Source organism: Balaenoptera musculus, chromosome 13, assembly GCF_009873245.2.
Source record: "Balaenoptera musculus isolate JJ_BM4_2016_0621 chromosome 13, mBalMus1.pri.v3, whole genome shotgun sequence".
Classification (NCBI taxonomy): domain Eukaryota; kingdom Metazoa; phylum Chordata; class Mammalia; order Artiodactyla; family Balaenopteridae; genus Balaenoptera; species Balaenoptera musculus.
Window position 1 is genome coordinate 79,126,361 of NC_045797.1, and position 19,817 is coordinate 79,146,177.

The 19,817-nt window shown below is 40.5% G+C and overlaps 1 protein-coding gene across 1 annotated transcript in view; it reads right to left on the reverse strand.

The window, feature by feature from the left end:
* DDX1 (DEAD-box helicase 1) overlaps positions 1 to 17,135 on the reverse strand; it is a 34,800-nt gene extending 17,665 nt beyond the window's left edge. The window contains exons 1-13 of the mRNA XM_036873248.1: positions 17,001 to 17,135; positions 14,280 to 14,331; positions 13,549 to 13,612; positions 12,519 to 12,548; positions 11,449 to 11,545; positions 8,969 to 9,016; positions 7,223 to 7,306; positions 6,901 to 6,984; positions 6,455 to 6,531; positions 5,811 to 5,883; positions 4,165 to 4,241; positions 3,938 to 4,052; positions 3,079 to 3,217 (exon numbers count right to left, since the gene is read on the reverse strand). Of these exons, the coding sequence (XP_036729143.1) occupies positions 3,079 to 3,217; positions 3,938 to 4,052; positions 4,165 to 4,241; positions 5,811 to 5,883; positions 6,455 to 6,531; positions 6,901 to 6,984; positions 7,223 to 7,306; positions 8,969 to 9,016; positions 11,449 to 11,545; positions 12,519 to 12,548; positions 13,549 to 13,612; positions 14,280 to 14,331; positions 17,001 to 17,016 (956 nt within the window). The 5' untranslated portion in view covers positions 17,017 to 17,135. The remainder of the gene's footprint in view (positions 1 to 3,078; positions 3,218 to 3,937; positions 4,053 to 4,164; positions 4,242 to 5,810; positions 5,884 to 6,454; positions 6,532 to 6,900; positions 6,985 to 7,222; positions 7,307 to 8,968; positions 9,017 to 11,448; positions 11,546 to 12,518; positions 12,549 to 13,548; positions 13,613 to 14,279; positions 14,332 to 17,000) is intronic.
* Positions 17,136 to 19,817: the final 2,682 nt, after the last annotated feature.

Genomic DNA, 19,817 nt, shown 5'->3' on the forward strand with positions numbered 1-19,817 from the left:
GGGAAAGTGGACGGAGTCTCATAAATTCTATGACTGATGAAAAGAAACAGCTTCACGGTTGCTTACTGTCATCTTAAGCGATTTATATAGTGTTTAAAAAAAAAAGCTTTCTAGCCTGTGAATGTCCATTACCTTGGCATAGTCCTTAACCACCCACCACTAGAGCCATGTTTCCTAAATCCGGTAACACCAGAGGCCAGATTGGTTACTTAAGAATCACCTGGAAGAGGAGAGGTGCCATTCTTCCTTAAAAAACAAAGAGCTCGGGCTTCCCTGGTGGCGCAGTGGTTGAGAATCCGCCTGCCAATGCAGGGGACACGTGTTCGAGCCCTGGTCTGGGAAGATCCCACATGCCGCGGAGCAACTGGGTCCGTGAGCCACAACTACTGAGCCTGCGCGTCTGGAGCCTGTGCTCCGCAACAAGAGAGGCCGCGATAGTGAGAGGCCCGCGCACCGCGATGAAGAGTGACCCCCACTTGCCGCAACTGGAGAAAGCCCTCGCACAGAAACGAGGACCCAACACAGCTAAAAATAAATATAAATAAATAAATAAATTTATAAAAAAAAAAAAAAAAAAAAAAAACAAAGAGCTCCAATTCCTGTTCCCTGGAAAATCTGATTCAGTATATCCAGAAGAGGGACCAATAAATTTGTATTTTTAAATAAGGTCCCTTAGTTCCCAGGTTTGGTAACTATGGTCCTAAATCTATCATTTCTTCTATAAAACTTTACTCTTACCCACTTTCCTGATCAGATACATTTATTTCTACATATCTGGCAGAAAACTACACATACACGTAACAATCTGTGCTTGTGTGCAAAGCACTGTAGGGTTGAGGAATGTAAAAGACCAGCCCCCGTCTCATGGAGTGGAATACTGAGTTGGGACGAGTAAAGCTATGCACATTTAAAACAAGAAACACTAACACATGACAGTGCATAGGGATTATGGGGAAGTAAACAGTCAGCCGTATCCGAGGAGGGAGAAAGGACCGGGCTGGCACCAACACGTTAGCTTCAGAGAAAGACCAGGACTTGAGCTGGGTCTTCAAGGAAAAGGCTCATTTGTACTGAATACCGAAAGGAGTAACACAATTTTACCATCTTAGCAAATAAATTGATTTTGTCATCTATCTTCCCTTCCAGGCTTTGTCCAGATGCACGTTAATCTTTACACATAATTAGAGCACAAAAATCAACTTATATTAGCATTTTACATTCTTCCAAAAACACTCTCTTGTGAAGAGTTCTGAGTCTCTTCCACTAAGAAGCTGCTCTGGTGATGTACTCCTGTAGTGACTCTCCCTGTCGTATCCTTAAAGCATTTTATCACATTACTTTGGTTGTTTCTCTGCCTTCCACACTATCTCCACACTCCTGCACATAATTCTATAAAAGCAAAGATGAATTCTTGTTGTTATATCTTGATCCCTAGCCTAAGTCTTCACACATGGTAGGTATTCAAATAGTTACTGAAAGAGTGAAATGCATCAATCATCAAGACAAAATTAGGAATTATTTTACCTAAAAAGTTTTACTAAGTATAAATTTATCCCTGAATAAGTTTAACTTATGAGAAAGATCAACATTAAAAAGATGGGGGGCTTCCCTGGTGGCACAGTGGTTAAGAATCCGCCTGCCAATGCAGGGGACACGGGTTCAATCCCTGGTCCAGGAAGATCCCACATGCTGCGGAGCAACTAAGCCCGTGCGCCACAACTCCTGAGCCCGTGAGCCACAACTACTGAAGCCCGTGGCGCCTAGAGCCATGCTCCGCAACAAGAGAAGCCACCGCAATGAGAAGCCCGCGCACGGCAACGAAGAGTAGCCCCCACTCGCCTCAACTAGAGAAAAGCCCGCGCACAGCAATGAAGACCCAACACAGTCGGAAAAAAAAAAAAGCTCAGACATCAAAATAAATAAGATTTTTAAAAATATAAATAAATAAATAGATGGGCCCACGGGACATCAATAATTCAGAGTTTCTGAAGTTAGATAGTGGTGATGGCTGCACAACCTTGTGACCATACACTAAAAACCACTGAATTGTACGCTTTAAATGGTGAATTTTATGGTGTGTGAATTATATTTCAGTAAGAAAAATTAATAAAAATCAAGTGTCAAATCAACTGACAGAGCAGTTTACTTATATGGTATGGCTTTCCTCAAATTAAAAGGGATTGCTACTGAGCCAGAAGTTCCCCAAGATCACTAGACTTACGGTCTCCTCACGATGGCAGAAAGAGCCCTCGAACTAGATTGACCAGTGTGAATGCCCACAGGGAAGATGGTCACCACTAGGAGACAGGCTAGAATTAACCTCACCAAGTCAGGTTTACCAACACACTAGACAGAGTGATACATTTTCTATGCAAATGAAGTGATGAAGCTAACATTAAATGAAATGGTCCCTTTAAAAATTAATTTTTACTCTGATAACTGTTTTGCAAACCATGACTCTTATTTTATATAAGAGACACAGGAAAAATCTCAATTTACTTTTTTTTTTTTTTTTTTTTTTAAGAATATTTATTTTTGGCTGCGCTGGGTCTTCGTTGCTGCACGCGGGCTTTCTCTAGTTGTGGCGAGCGGGGGCTACTCTTTGTTGCGGTGCGCGGGCTTCTCATTGTGGTGGTCACTCTTGTTGCGGAGCATGGGCTCTAGGCACACGGGCTTCAGTAGTTGTGGCACACGGGCTCAGGAGTTGTGGCTCGCAGGCTCTAGAGCACAGGCTCAGTAGTTGTGGCACACGGGCTTAGCTGCTCTATGGCATGTGGGATCTTCCCAGACCAGGGCTCGAACCCGTGTCCCCTGCATTGGCAGGCAGATTCTTAACCACTGCACCACCAGGGAAGTCCCTCAATTTACTTTTTTTAATAGAACTCTTCTCACTTAAACAGTAGTTTTATATAGAAACTAATTGTTACTATATGTCAAAGTTAAATATATTTACAAACTCATACACATGGATATGTACACACGCTGAATTTCTACCTCATTTTTTTCCTACTTTACTCTTCTTCTGAAACACCTCAGACCTAAAGACAATAGGCATTTGAGCACAAAAGGAAGCTTTACCTTAATTTAGGATTATCGACATATTTCTTAAACTGCTTGACGTTATTCAAAGTTTGTTCAGCCAGCTCTCGGGAAGGTTCGACAATGAGAGCTTTTGGAGCATTGGGGAGAAACTTCGTTTGTGCCACCTGAGCATTACCTTAAGAAAATAAAGAAGATTAGAATACATTCAGATCACACCTCATGATACCTTGATTTGTAAAACACGAGCACAAATACTCCAGTATCAAAATTTTAAATAATTGTCAAGTGGTATAGGTGATAGTCAAACTAAACAAAATAAAGATTCTTAAAATGAACTACAGATTCTTTAAATCTACTTGCAGTAATTTTAATGGATTATATGCTTTGTGATAAATTAAATGAGCTATGAAATGTACTTTCTTTAAATAACTGGAAGCAATTAGGCAGCACAGTGGGGTGAGAGTGGGAGCTTTGGAGTCAGGCTGCTTGGATTTGGATTCAGTTCTACCACTTACTTGTCCTGTGACCTTGGGCAAGCGACTTCGAGTCCCTAATCCTCAAGTTCTTTGTCTATAAAGCTACCTTACAGGGTTGTTATGCAGACTAAATAATGCAGGTGAAGCACTTAACACAGTGCCATGGCACTTAATAAGCACACACATTATAAATACTGGATACCATCATCATCATGACCAGCTTCCCCAAAACGCGTGAACTGAAACCAAATACTTGGGGTTTATGAATTAGGTTTTGAAACTGAATTTTACTGACATGTTCAATAAAGATGCATGACCAAACAGGCAAGGGGGGTATCTGTACCTCACTACAAGAAGCCTTACTTACTGGAGTTTTCAATACCCCATTCTTGAAATCTTTACCCTCTCAGGTGCTATACCTGTGTGCTGTGATTTGACAATGAAACTATCCGGTGCCTTGGAAAGGGCAACAAAACCATCTTTTGGTGGAAACTTAAATTCTTCTTCCCCGAAGTTGAATTTTAGTTCAGCATTCTAGCATTGAATAAAGGAGAAAATGAAAATGCTTAACCTAAGAGCAAACTAACCAATATGAAATAATGAAGATCGAAGTAGCTTATAATCACAGCAAAATGTCTCTAATTACCTTCAAAACACAGGCAGGAAAGAGGCCTTGGTTCTTCATATGTGGTGGTATTTCAAATGCCAGACCAAGGTCTTTTCCTTTAAGAAAAAAAAAAAGAGAGAAATTGAATTAAAACGACCAGAAAAGAACCTCCACACGCTCACACCACCAAATCCACCAGCCTACACATATTCACACTCCCCCTCCTGTTACTGCAGATTAGCTGTGCTAATACCAACCTCTTCACTTTTTCACTTTACTCCTGAAATTGTCCCCTCTCCCCCGCTACAATTTTAATTATTCCCTTCCTACGGGATTGCTTCCAGTAGACACTTGAATTAGACAAACCTCCCTGAGCTCAAAACTTCCTCCATCTGTCCTTTATTTTTTCTTCTCCTTTTTGTAGTAAAACTGCCTGATTTCCATGTTGACTGTGTCCACCTCATTTCACTCCGTTCTCTGTTGAACTGATTCCCAATCAGGCTCCCCCTACACACCCCTCGCTCCACAACAGCTCTTCGTCAAGCTCATTGATGATCTCCACTTGCCAAACACAGCAGTTCTCGTTCCTCATCTTTCTAGGCTAGACCCGTCAGCAGCACTGGACACCATGTGATCACTCCCTCCTCCTTCAGAAGCTTTCTTCACCTGAACTGCAGGACCGCAACCTCTTCTGGCTTTCCTCCTCATTCACTTCTGCTGGATTCTCCTCAATTTGCCAACTTCTAACCACAAGAATACCCTGGGCCTCAGATCTCTTCTCTTCATTACCTACTCTCACTCCCCAGGTGATCTCATCTAGACCTATGACTGGATCATAGATAAGCCAGTAACTCTCAAAGATGTATCAATATCTCCAATTTTGATCCCTCCCCTGAACGCTTAACTGTACATTTAACTACTTACTTGATTTCATCACTCAGATGTCTAATAAGTATCTCAAACTTAACTTGCCCCAAACAGAACTCTTAGCATCCAACTGGTTCCCTACCTATTGTCACCACCCAGTGTTTTCAACAAAGCAGCCACAGTGATTGTACTGTTAAACTCTTAAAGACAGATGATGCCAATTCTCTACTCAAAACCTAATGGCTTCCAATCTCAGTCAAAGTCTGTATCATAGCCTATAAGGTCCTATATGGCCTGGCCTCACCACCTCACTGACCTAAGATTCTACGACCCTCCCCCATGCTCAGTGTGCTCCGGACCCACTGGCCCCCTCACTGTTTAAATACCCCGAGCCCGCTTTCATCTCAGGACCTTTGCAATTACTGGTCCCTCTGCCTGAAATACTCTTCCAAGATATTTCTACTCAAATGTCACCTTCTCAGAGAAGCTTTCTCTGACCACCCCAGAATGCTCTCCATCCCCTTACCTGGATTTATACGCTCCCTCAGTGCACTGTTCCCACCTAACATATATATTTGTCTCTCCCTATCAGTAGCTAAGCCCCACAAAAGTATACATAAATGTGTCTAGTCCATTTCCTGCTGTATCTCCAGCACCTACCAGCATGCCTGGCACACAGCAAATGCTCAGTAAGTATTTGTTCAAAAGAAAGGCAGGGAGGAAGAGAAAGAAGACTGAAGATGGTGAGGAAATTTAAAAAATCACAAATAATGAATATCACATATACTCTCTAACAAAACGGTCCCTAGAAAGCTTACCATTTTTGGAGAATTTGACATGCCCTTTATCCATATCTAGGTAACATCCAATGGTATCATGCATAGTGAATTCCTAGAAAACCAAAAAGTCAAGTGCTGTTAATAAAAAGCAAAATTGAAAATAAGGTTAAAAGGTCAAATATAGCTGCATCCAAAGTATGTGTTAGTGTTGCATAATGCTTCCTTAAATTCTAATGTAGATTTTAAAAATGCCTAGTACAGCATATCATATACAATAGTAGAAGCATCAGACGGACTTTTTAGAAGCAACATGATATTAAGGATCCTCCACATTACTAGAGATGTCGGCTACCACAACAAGTATATTTAGATTTAACATGATTCAAAATAAGAAATGAGAGCGACACAAGTATTAAAGTCAAAGCCAAAATCAAAATGGGGGGAACACAGAAAACAAAGTAATATACTTTGGAGGGGCTGATAAATGGCACAAAAGAAAAATATTTTTCTCATTTTGTAACATTTCTTCACTGAAGTCCCAATCTGAACTTTCCATGGAAAATATTCAGAAAATTCACTTGAATTTCACAATCATTTCTATACCCTCAGTCATGTCATGAGTGATCAAGTAAGTATGCAGGAAAACTTACTAACACTATGATTAAGTCATTAATACAACTTACCTCTCCATAATTATCAAATTGTTTATTGTGAGATTTCTTTCCTGTTCCACCAAAGCCAAATCCAAACTTGTCAGTACCTAGATTTTAAAAGTAGTTTATAAATGTGGTAAGAATAAAGTTAAAAGCACCATAAAAGTTCACAAGCTGAAGATAATTTGAAGCATCTACACAGTATTGTGTGGTACATATTAATGCATACTAACTTTACTGACTTCATTCATACCCTTAACCTTATTCCTCCTGATTTTATGATGTTATAATATCTATTTTTTTGGTACTTCAAATCTTTCTTGGAACAAGGAGGGTATAGGTAAATATTATTATTTCCATGTCTCTAAATATAAACTTTGTATGGTTAAGTTTACTATTTTGCTCCCCACTAAAATAAAATGTTAAAAATTCACAAATGTAAAACAACAAATTCAGTTTATTTTAGAAACACTTACCTAGGTCTAGGGAAGCCTGCATAGAAGACCACCCAACTCTGCACAATCCTTGGTCATGACACGATACTTCATAGTAGTGTTTCCCTGCAAGGGCAAAATACTTTGAGATTTACATAAATTATACACTTATGATTCATTCACCATGTAGCTACTTTCCCATTGTTTCTGAATAACAATTTGTATCTTCCAAATGAAGAATTGTAGATCTTTTTGTAACATTAAAAATCTTTTCAGATCCTTGATTCAAAGCTACTTTAAAGAAAGTTCATGTATTAATACATCACCCCAAAAGTTCAGACAAGAACAAATGTTGTTTAAATACCTTTCGTTAATCCTTTAGTAGCTCTACATCCATGCCATTCCTTTACTTCTCTGCTCTGACAACAAAGACCATCTGACCCAATTGCTGGATTTGAGAAAAACACAGAAAACCATGTCAATACAGATTACATAAATCACGCATTCTGAAATAAGTATCGTTCAGTCTCACTAATAAGATAATTCATTACTTGGTGCAATGTTCCAGGGACTGAGACTTGCTGATTCCTGAAGGATAGCAATGTCGTCCCCATGAGTAGCTGCCCTCATTCATCCCCTGGAGGGCTGTGGCTTACGTTGAGGACTAGTTTCTCTACTGTTATCTGTTGGCTAGGACAGGATTTTACCACAACAATTCTAAAAAGGCATCAACAGAGCACCTAACCTGACTTGTACTACCGCAGCTGCATCACCAACACATGTTTAGACAACTATTCTTAGAGTCCTTTAAAGAAACGGATACTAAGGATGACGCAGCACCCACTCATCAATGCTTGCTGCTCTGATTTTATGCCGAAATTAGAGCTTGAGTGAATGCTACACTAAAAGAAAAACAGAAACTCTGGCTTGTTCCCTAATCCGTGGATCCAGAAACCATAAAGGGAAAGCAGGAAAAGCCTGAACAAATAACCCTATAGCTGTTATTTGCTAATATTAGGGCTCTAAAAGATGAAGTTCTATATTATACATCATAGTCATAGTGCTTATTGGTGCTTTTTGGCGTTAAGTAAAGCATTTGGCTTTTGTCTGTACTGGAAACTATAACTTCTGTCCTGATTCAGGCTTGCAAATCATATTCGCCACCTGAATGTAGAAGAAATTTTTTAAAAAAGCATCTCGTCACACATTTTCCTTCACTTATAAGAAATTAAATTATTTATTCAAAGTATAAATTCTTATTCATATGGGTACATTATATAAACCACTGAACTTTTAAAAAAGTTCTCTGACAAGGGCAAATCATAAAAAATTTTGTATTTAAAATTCTTTATGCATATATACATATATAAACTTTTACATAAATTAGGTATCACATGGTAGAGAGTAGCAGTGTGGGGTTGTTTGTTTCTGTCATGATTCCTCAAGGCCCATTTACCTTTCTCTGCATCCTGATTTTCTTACTCATTGACACCTGGAGAAAATTCCTCCAAGTCAACTCTGCAGTTCTGACTTATTCTTCATAATGGCTACACAATAGTCCTTGGATACACCCTAATCTTTGTTTACCATTCTAGCAGTATCATTTACTTTGCTGGCAGTTTTTATCATTACAAATAATGTTGCATCGAACAGCTTTGAAAGTATATTCTTACATACTGGCACTTTCATTCCAATGAGCTTGACCTTCCAGGAATATATGTTTTTTTAAATATTAACAGGTAATGCCAAACTCCTTTCCAGAGAGGCAGTAATCTGTAAGTCGGTTATCACCCTTTTGGATTCTTGCCAATCAGATGGGTATAAAACAACATTCACTGTAACTTTAATTTCCATTTCCCTGCTACCTGTAAACTTGACCTTTGTATGTTTATTGCCATTCGGATTTGGTTCTTCTGTGAACTGCCTATTCACATCCTTTGTCCATTTTCCACTGATTGCTTATCTCTTTCTTACTAAAACAGGTAACACTTTATCTGCTGTCAACACAAGAACCCCTTACCAGTTTACAAGGATTCTTTATCTTTCCTCAATATTGCATTAAAAACAAGTTTCTGAATCACAAATGTGCTGCTAAAATCTATCCACTTACCAAAAGCAGATCCTCTATCATATGGGTTCATTTGCCATTTGTTCAGCACTAAGCAAATTAAAACAAGAAAAGTTAACCCCAAACAAACATAATTTAAAACATTCTACAAAAAATAAAGCAAATATTTTATATTTTATATGATATCTTAACTCCTCTAGATCCAATATGGTTTTACACACTATTTGGAATGTACGATTAAAACTGTTGCTGTGGGCTTCCCTGGTGGCGCAGTGGTTGAGAATCTGCCTGCTAATGCAGGGGACACGAGTTCGAGCCCTGGTCTGGGAGGATCCCACATGCCGCGGAGCGGCTGGGCCCGTGAGCCACAATTACTGAGCCTGCGTGTCTGGAGCCTGTGCTCCACAACAAGAGAGGCCGCGATAGTGAGAGGCCCGCGCACAGCGATGAAGAGTGGCTCCCACTTGCCACAACTAGAGAAAGCCCTCGCACAGAAACGAAGACCCAACATAGCCATAAATTAAAAATAAATAAATAAATAAATAAAAATTAAAAAAAAAAAACAAAAAAAAAAACTGTTGCTGTTTTTATTAAAGGCAAAACTGAAACTGAAAACTGAAACAAGCCAAAAATAATAGTCACTGGCCCATCCAGGGCAACCTTTTCTGCTCACTTGCTTCAGTGTCTTTTTATTAGATGGCACTGATCTTTGTCATAACTATGAAAGCATTAATAAAATGAAGTTCTGGTGACTTCAATCATAACGAAAATAACCCACCAACATATCAGAATCTAATTATCACTTTATCATTATCATTAAGAAAAGCAAGTCCTTTATTTTAAATAATTCATAAGTCACAAAATATTTTCCTCCTCGCTTTTATGGGATCAGCATCTTCCTTTTCTAAAACATCTTAAGAGTCTGGATAATCAAAATATCACAATAGCTAAAGAGAATGCTATGTGTTTTCAAGCCCAATTTCCACCCAAGGTAGAAATCTTTTCTAGGTTATTTCTGGTCAAATGATACCTATCATCTGCTTAAACACCTGAAATGATGGAGAAGTAACGTTCTCTTGAGGGTCTCTATCCATTGTGGGCTCAATCAAGCTACTAGGAATTAAACAGTATTTTCTAGAACAATTATTCTCTCTCCAGATCCCAACAATGATTTAACAATTATACCACCTCCCTTTTTTGTTTGTTTCTCCATGTTTAAATATCTAGCTTCCTTACTCCTAATAGGACATGATTTTTGGAACTACAACCATTCTGGTTACCCTTCTGTGGAAGCAGATAGGATCCTTCTCTTTCATCACTCTCTCTGATAAATGATGGTTTATAGTTGCTACAAATTCTGAGACTATTTTTAAACAGACTAATAGTCTAAATAGTTCATATCCATTATCTCACAATTCATTTACAAATGAGTTCATTCTACAAACTATGTAACATTGTTACTTTCAAACTACTGAGAAGAAAATGTTGATATGCCAGCTCACTCCACTTAAGCTTGCAATTTTGTCACAATCCTATTTTGTATCATGAAACATAAGTGACTTAAAATATAACAAAACCATAGATTACTCAAGATAGAATGGAATTCAGAAACCATTTAATAAAAGCAACAAAATTTAAGGATGAGAAAACTAATGTAAGATTGCTCATGGCACAGACAGAACCAATCTCCATGGAGATAGGACTGAAAATAAGAAACTGACTTTAAAAGGTACACTTTACATTTCAACCTCCTGGGCTCCTTCTTTCTTACCTTAAAGGAAAATGCATGCCTCTTTTCCCTGTAGAAGGCAATATTTCCTACCACCATGGGTTTATACTCTATCAACTATTTGTAAAATCTTTCCTTAATGCCTTTGTAAAATACTGTACCAATTTATCTTCAATATATGCATAAAAAGTTATCAGGTTAAGAAAAACATTAAAATAACTAAATATAATTTCTAAAATGCCAGTGTTTTCTCAAAGACAACACTGTTAGTATCTTAGGAGGGACAATCTTTCAGTGTTATGCTCTAAATGACATTTAGCACGCTGGTTTCCAGGGCACCAAATGACAATACCATCCCCTGGATGTTGACAATAAAAATGCACACTAAAATTTCACATCTGGGGCTTCCCTGGTGGCGCAGTGGTTAAGAATCCACCAGCCAATGCAGGGGACACAGGTTCAAGCCCTGGTCCGGGAAGATCCCACATGCCACGGAGCAACTAAGCCCGTGTGCCACAACTACTGAGCCTGCGTGCTGCAATTACTGAAGCCTGCGCACCTAGAGCTCATGCTCCGCAACAAGAGAAGCCACCGCAGTGAGAAGCCCACGCATTGCAACAAAGAGTAGCTCGCCACAACTAGAGGAAGCCCGCACACAGCAACGAAGACCCAGTGGAGCCAAAAATAAATAAATAAAATAAATTTATTAAAAAAAAAAACTTCACATCTGTAAATGCCAGGAATGAGAATTACTAATTTATACAAAAGGAAATTAATAATATGCAAAAATTACCTGAAGCACCAGTTTTAATTGTCGTTTTTCCTTTTTTGCCTTCTTGTTGGTCTTTCAGAGTTTCATAAACTATCTGGATAACTGGAATACTGAAAGCCTAGCAAAGAAACAAGAGTTCTCGATATTAGCATTCAGATATCAGTGACAGTTCAATAATCAATATGAATTACAAAAATCATGCACGCACCTTAAATAATGACACATACTCCTGAGCGCTGCTCCAATTTTCCCAAACCCAAAATACCAGTAAGATAACAAGAGTTGACTGAATGAAGGAAATACGAACCAGCTGATAGCCCAAAACAATAAACAATCGGGACCCACAGAATGAACTAAACTAAAAAGGATAAATATTATTCTGACAAACCGTTTCTCTAGTCTAGGCCAACAGGAGATCAACCTCTATTTGCAACTTCTTTATTACTAGAGCCACTGCATTAAAATTCAGAAGTGAGTATAAATACTAAAGATACTGTAACTCTTTCTCCAAGACCAGTTTTAAACTATATTCTTAAAGCCATACTCTTATAAATCTTATTTCAGAATGAGCTGGCAAAAAAAATATTGTTCTCTGTGGCAAGCAACCACTTTTTACATTTTGGAAGGAGGATATTTGATTAAATATTTCAAAGTAAAAACCATTGTTCAAAGTTGCTTTAAAAATCAACTCTTACGGGCTTCCCTGGTGGTGCAGTGCTTAAGAATCCGCCTGCCAATGCAGGGGACACAGGTTCGAGCCCTGGTCCAGGATGATCCCCATGCTGCAGAGCAACTAAGCCCATGCGCCACAACTACTGAGCCTGCGCTCTAGAGCCCGCAAGCCACAACTACTTAGCTCGCGTGCCACAACGACTGAAGCCCGTGTACCTAGAACCCGTGCTCCGCAACAAGAGAAGCCACTGCAATGAGCAGCCCATGCACCGCAACAAAGAGTAGCCCCCGCTCACTGCCAACTAGAGAAAGCCCACGTGCAGCAATGAAGACCCAACGCGGCCAAAAATAAGTAAAATAAATTCATGAAAAATAAAATCAACTCTTACAAAGTAAGTCAATTTAAGTTTATTACTTACACCAGTTTTTCCACTTCCTGTTTCTGCAGCCTAAATGAAAAAGAAAAAAAAGTTTAAGTTGTCAGTTAAGGAAATCAAATTAATGTGATACCATGTAGAAATCTTTAACAATTCACAAGCTACCTTTAGTTCCACAGTGTCTCCAGATTATTCAGATTTCCTCATTCAACTTTATTGCCAATCTTGCCATTTCTCTTCCATTCCCTCAAAAATCTGTTCTCCCTTTTATTTTCCCATGGCTACCATTCAAATCTAAACCCTTATTATTCTAACCTAGATTGTTACAAAAGTATCCTAACAGTATCTCATGTCTTAGAGCTACACTACAAGCTGCTACCAAATCAGTCTTCATAAAAACACAATTCTAACCGTGCAACGCATCCCCGGTTAAACATTTCCAATGATCCACACTGCCAACAAACACCCAAATTCTTTAGTATGACACTTAAGAAAGGCCACAAATAATCTGACCCACTGTATACTTCCCATCTTATCTCAAGTTACACTCTCCACCCCAGACACATGTATTTTATGCTACCATTGAAGTGAATTACTCTGGGATCATATCCTGCATTCTCCTATTCACAGTTTTTGTTGATGTGCTCTCTACCTAGAGAGCATTCCTCCTTTATCTTCCCTTGTCCAAAATCTACTTCTTCCAAGCAGAGTCCTTTATGATTCCTCAAGCAGAAGGGTAACTGGACCCCACCTGAATCTTTTCATACTTTGCACCTCTCAGGCAGGTGTCACATTTTCCCTTGTATGACATTTATCCATGTACATGTCTTACTGTGGTACTGGGTTGAAGTTTCTGAAGGGCAAAGACTGCATTTTACTCACCTTTGTGTTCCCCACAACTTTTACCTAATTACTTCGAATGTAGCATAGGTATCTTAAATGTTTGTGAACAAATAAAATTAATTTGGTGAAAATACCATTTTTAAGCCTATGGAGTTCTTAAAGTGGGTCACAAACAGCCCCAGACTTGTGTTTCCCCAGCTTCCAACCACCTCACCACATTTAAACATACCATAAGGACATCACCTCCTCCTAGGATCAGGGGGATGGACTCAGCCTGGATATCAGTTGGGAGACTAAAAGAATCATATTTTGAAGAATTTTAGTTAGTTAACAAAAAAAAAAAAGAATCACTTAAGCTAATTAAGACATGTTAAATTATAAACCTAAAAGAGAATTTTATTTGGTAAACACTACCAATCTGGGCTTCCCTGGTGGCGCAGTGGTTGAGAATCTGCCTGCTAATGCAGGGGACACGGGTTCGAGCCCTGGTCTGGGAGGATCCCACATGCCGCGGAGCAACTAGGCCCGTGAGCCACAACTACTGAGCCTGCGCGTCTGGAGCCCGTGCTCCGCAACAAGAGAGGCCGCGATAGTGAGAGGCCCGCGCACCGCGATGAAGAGTGGCCCCCGCTTGCCACAACTAGAGAAAGCCTTCGCACAGAAACGAAGACCCAACACAGCCAAAAATAAATTAATTAATTAATCAATTAAAAAAAAAAAAAAAATCTGTCTCTCAAATTTAAAAAAAAAAACAAAACAAAACACTACCAATCTTTTTCAGCTAAAAATATATCAACGTTTAGAAAGGAAACTCTATGATTTAAAGAATCACAGGAAAAAACTGAATTTCACTTATCCAACTGGGCCCAAAAATATTTGATAAAAACACTAACCACTATTTAAATTGAAAAACATTGTTGTCACAGGTACATTTAAGCTTTTAAAGATGGAGGTACTTACAGCCAATCCATCTCTTCCACAGCTTGAGCAATTTCAGGCATAACACCCATCTCTGAAAACAAAAATTAATTTTAAAAACTACACATACTAAACTTAAATCATATTGCTCTTAAAATTACTGTTCAGTGGGGAAACAGGTTTGAAGCATAGCTCAGTTACATAGTATCTCTTGAGTATAAATTTTGGAGAAAGACTTGAGTTCAAATTCAAGCTCTCACTAGCAATGTGACCTTAGGCAAGCTATAAACCTATTTCTTCACACAAAATGGAGCTAATATTGTTTATGTTGTAGGAATACGGGACGATTACAGATAATCATATGAATGCATCCGGCACATAGTTATCACTTAGTACCTAGTATCCACCAGTGAGTGTCTCCTCCCTATGACTGGCGAAAAATCTGCCAGAGTTGAAGAGAAAGTTCTAGACCAGTACCATGGTTGTTTCACCTAGAGATAATGTGGAAATCATGTGCCTTGACTCTTTGAGGACCATGTGAATACCCTCAGCGATCTGAGAAAAATGAATAAGCAAGTAGAGAGAGCCCACATTTATAGGCAGTCATAATCAAAACTCTGGTAAACTGAAAAGGGAGGGGCTGCTGGTGAGAACTTGGGTTAACTGGAAATGTCAGCTGAAGAACTACTCTCTTCTTAGTTGTTCACATATTTAAGTAATTTACATCAAAGTGAATCCTAAATGAATAGATTGGGTTATCTCTGATTGGATTTTGAAATTTTATCACTTCTCAAATGAACTGTAGAGGGTACACATGGAATAGTGAGTTGTATTACTTAAATCTCCTTTCCAAATAAGAAGTGATCTTTCTTTTAAGTCTGCATTTTTAAAATGTAGCTTTTATTATTGTTATCTTTACAAAAGTATATATTTCTATTAAAAAATGAACAACACTCAAATATACCCAAGCCCCAGCTCCAAATCTATTTGGAAATTTTGTATTTCTTGTAATCATTTGTGAAAAGGCATAAAATAAAACTACAATCCACTGCAAGAGTAGCTTTTTCTTTGCATCAGGTGAGAAGACGCATACTAGCAATTAACAATAGATACAACACTAACATTTTGTATAGTAAATTAGTTAATATAAACATTGATGACATGGGAAAGTGTAAAAATCTTTTTCAAAAAGGCAGGCTCTCCCACCCCTAAGTCTCTTCAGAAAAATCCACAGATTGAAAAACTACTCAAGATCAAAAGTTGTATATCCAAGCTGACCTTTTTAAAAATTGCCCCCATTAAAGTCTAGGTGTATTCTCTCTCCTACAACGCAAATTGCTTAAAAAAAGGGAGTGATCGTCTTCAATATGCTGCATACAGAATACTGCAAGCTGAAGCTGCTTGTGAAACTATTCTATTGCAAGCAGCAACCACAGACAGCTTTCAGCAAATTCCAGGCAATTTCTTGTTCCATTCTGGTCATGTTTTCTGCAGGTTTGCTTTGAAACCATGTTTTCTTTAAACAGAACATTTTTAACATTCAAAACAGGAATATTCATGCTCTTTGTTGATTCCACTTTTGTCTTTATTTCACATCACAGACTCTTCTAGTCCTTTAATATTCCTGAAATCTGTGCATGACTCCCAAAGAAGTGAACCTATAAAATGACAACCTGGAACTGCTCTACACACCTTGGCTCTGGAATCTTGTTTGAGGAGAGAGCTGGGGAAACAAAAACAGCTTCCAGGCTGAGCAGATTCCCCCTTGCCTATTATGAAATGCAACTAAAACAATCAGAAATCCTCTCTCACGACTAAAAACTTGGAATTCCTAATGTTCTAATAGGAGAAAAATGAAGAAAGTACAATACTGTTATATCTGAAGTCATCTTAATAGATTAACAATATTAAAACATAGTAGCCCTAATTTGATACATTTATTGCTATATAAATGTACAACGTTTAGTCTATAAGACTTACTGCAACTTGTAAAACTGTGGATGTATAAAGGAAGGATGATAAAGGAAAAGAGAAAAACAACTGTCGGGTTAGGTTAGCCACCTAAAATTCCTGTTTGGAATAAAGGAGGGTATCATCCGCAAATAAACAACGATTTCCAAAATCTGTGATGGGCTCGTGTGTACGCGGATGAAAATGCTTTCCCTTTAGCTTAGATATTCAACGTTACTGTTGATATAATAAAGCTTAACAACAAATAAAGATCAGGTTTGTGCCTGGAACTTTTAGTTTTGGAAGGGCCTGAAAACAACTAGATGCACGATGGTCATTTCCAACTGACCCCTCCCCGCGCCCTGCTGCTTCTCGGCCAGGCCAAGCGCCTGTCGGGCGCGGACAGAAAAGGGTTCGTGAGCACCACTGCCACGTCAAAGAGCAAGAGGCAGGGGCTCCGAGAGCGGCCGCAGCAACGCCGCCGCATCGCTCTCGCACCCCCGGGTGTCCTGGCAGGACAGCCGAGTGAAGGGAGACTGGAAGGAGAGAAAGAAGAGAGCGAGCACGGGGAGGCCCGGCTCGGCCAGCACCTGGAGGGAAAGGCTCTCCCTGAAACACCGAGGCGCACCGATCGGGCCTCTCGCGCCGCCACTGATCCGCCCGCAATGCGGGGACCGAGGGGACCGCCTTGGACAGCTCCCTCCTGTCCCGCGCGGCACCTGTCCGCCCCCGCCCCAAAGGCTCCCCTCCAGCCGGCCCAGGGCCGAGGCGTGCATCGGGCCGCCCGCTCCAGCCCCAGCTCCGCAGACGCACCGGAGAAGGCCGCCATCTTCGCCCCGTCCTCCGCGATTCAGCTCGCGGTCCCTCCCTCCGAAAGGACACGCGGCGCGGTAGCGGCCGGCGCTTCCGGCCCCCGCCCCCGGCCCGCGTGTGCCGCTTTCCAAGTCCCGGCAAGGACCCAGTTCCGAAAGAACTGTTCCGGCCGAAGAAAAGACCCGCCGCGGACTCCACGGCGCGGACCCAGTTCAGCTGCCCCTTGCTTTTCCTAAGTAGCCAGGACCCGTCATCATCAGACGTACTCAGAGTTACCCTCTATGTAGAGCATGCTATGTGTCATCAGGAGCACTTTTCCACATGCAAGGAAGCAGACGTTACGTGATGAGGGTCACACAGTGGCCCAGGCTGATCTGACAGCAAAACTGTGCCATCTCTGCTGCCTCACTCAGACCCCGCAGCCCCTTAGAGATAAGCAGGGCTTTGTGGTGTGTGAATGACCTGGAGAGAACGTACTGAATTCATCGCCCAGAAAACCAGCGCTAGTGAGCGCCTGGCACCCAACAGTCATTTACTAAATACTTTTGACTAATTTCGGTCTCCCAACCTCCCTTCCCCGGTGTTTGATGGAGTATTGATAATTTCACATTTATCTGACGTCCTTACAGTTTGACTCTTCTCTTTGCAGAAAGATGGGAAAAGTAAACGAATGTTTAATCCTGCCAACAACTGTCAGGTTGTATTAGCATCTTTAGACGAAGATACTAAGTTTCAGGAAAATTAAGTAACTTATCTCAAGCCATATGGCTACTGAATGGCAGCGTGGGATCTGAGCCATATCCGCCTAACTTCAGGGTCCGTGCTGTACCTAATGTGTAGCCTGCCCCAGAATGACATGAGAAAAGTCAAACCCTCAGGCAAGATGTTTTAGATGGACTTAGAACTACAACTTCTGGAGCCATTACTCCCTGCGTTTGAATTCTAGCCCCGCCATTTGCTAGCTGTGTAACCTTGAAAAAGTCTGGGCTTCAGTTTACTCATTTGTGAAATAACCATGAATAATAGTACTTGTCTTGAAGGATTGGTATGAGGCTTGAATAAAATAGGTAAAGCACCATGTGCACAGCACGTGGTAACAGTATATGTGTTAGCTCTATTCTTATACTATTACATGTAATAGGATTCACCTAAAGTTCCAGCAAGGCCAATACAGTCAGGCCTGCCTGCAGCTTTGCACCTCCAGGGGGCACCATTCACATTATATTCTATATTCTCATTATATTTTGTATAAATTTATATGTGATACCCCCTGAGAGGCAATATAGCAGTTCTGAATAGATGCCACATACGCCGTATATTTTTCTCTCTCAAGGGACAAAGCATTTTCCAGGGGACTACTCGGAGGACTTTTGATCTCAGGATTTTGGGAAGCAGAAGGCATGCTATGAGAAGCTGTGACTAGAAGGCCCCAAGGCAGCAGGGCAGGAAAAGAGCCAGAGGCAAGAGAAGGCGGCTGTAGGAGCAGACCACTTTTCCAACAACTGTGGGGAAACATGTGTGACTTTTTCCACCCAGGGCTAACTGGACCTGTGGAGAGTGGACTTGAAGCTCTCTTCAAAGGGAACATGCCCAGGACTTCCCTGGTGGTCCAGCGGTTAAGACTCCACACTTCCAATGCAGGGGGCGCAGGTTCGATCCCTGATCGGGATCCCACATGCCATGCAGCCAACAAAAAAAAAAGGGGGGGGAATGTGCCCAAGAAGGCTGCCTGCAGAAGCTAAATGATGCAGCAGACAGACCCCCAAAGGACCCTGTTTTATTCATACCTTTTAACCAGAGGACAGAAATCACCTGCTTCGTGGAAGTTGCATTTGGAGGATACCAGCAGAAGAATCTCCAAGAAACCAACAAAAAGTACCCCTGAGCTAAAAAAAAAATCGACCTTGGGCATTATTGAGCCAGAGAGCGCCAGATTCAGATCACAAAGGCACCAGCCAAATAAAGGTGGGTCTCCTCCCTGCCCAGATTTTACCGCTCCCCAAGGGTCAGAAACAACAGCTAATGGTAGAGGGGAGAGCAGGAAAGAGATTGACTGCATCCTTCACCACATTGATAAACTGGGGAGGGAGGAAGCTGTCATTTTGGTTAAAGTTGTGAGTTATGATCATGACACTGGACCCAATAGTTTAATTACAGAAATGAGACTATAATTGTGATGAAAATAGCCAGGCAACATTTCGTTGTCTGGGAGTGACCAGAAAAACTCTGGAAGATGCTGGAGATTCCATCTAGGTCAGAGGAAAAAATAGTCTCTAGAGAGGGTTTCAAGGTAACAGATAATGTTTTCTGCTCATTCCCTGTCAAGTTTAGCTTATTTAGTAAATATAATATGAGAGAGATATAATAATACCTTCAATAATGTGAATTGGGATATAATGTGATTGGCTCCCCTCTTTGGCAGGTAGGACAAGGCCAGGCAAAGAAGTGGCAGGCAACCCCTTCATCTAACCAAGAGATAAATGATGGGTGTCCCCAGTCCAGTATCCTGCTGGTCCACTCTGCCCAAAACAGGCTGATTAAATGGGCACATACTAACAGGGAGACAGTCCTGGAATCCTTGCCTGGCTCCAGAAACCCACCTACATAAATCATAGGTAGGAAGACAACCACCACTAGGTGGCGCCAAACTGCAGTTGATCCCGGTAAAGGTTGAAAGGGACATAAAACTCCCAGCTGGGACTTTTCCCTGGACATTTATTTCTATAACCTCACAATAACCCAGCATCTTATTGGGTTGGGGAATTGGACCTTTGGGACCCATAGCCAATCACGTATGGTGGAATTTTGCTATATTAT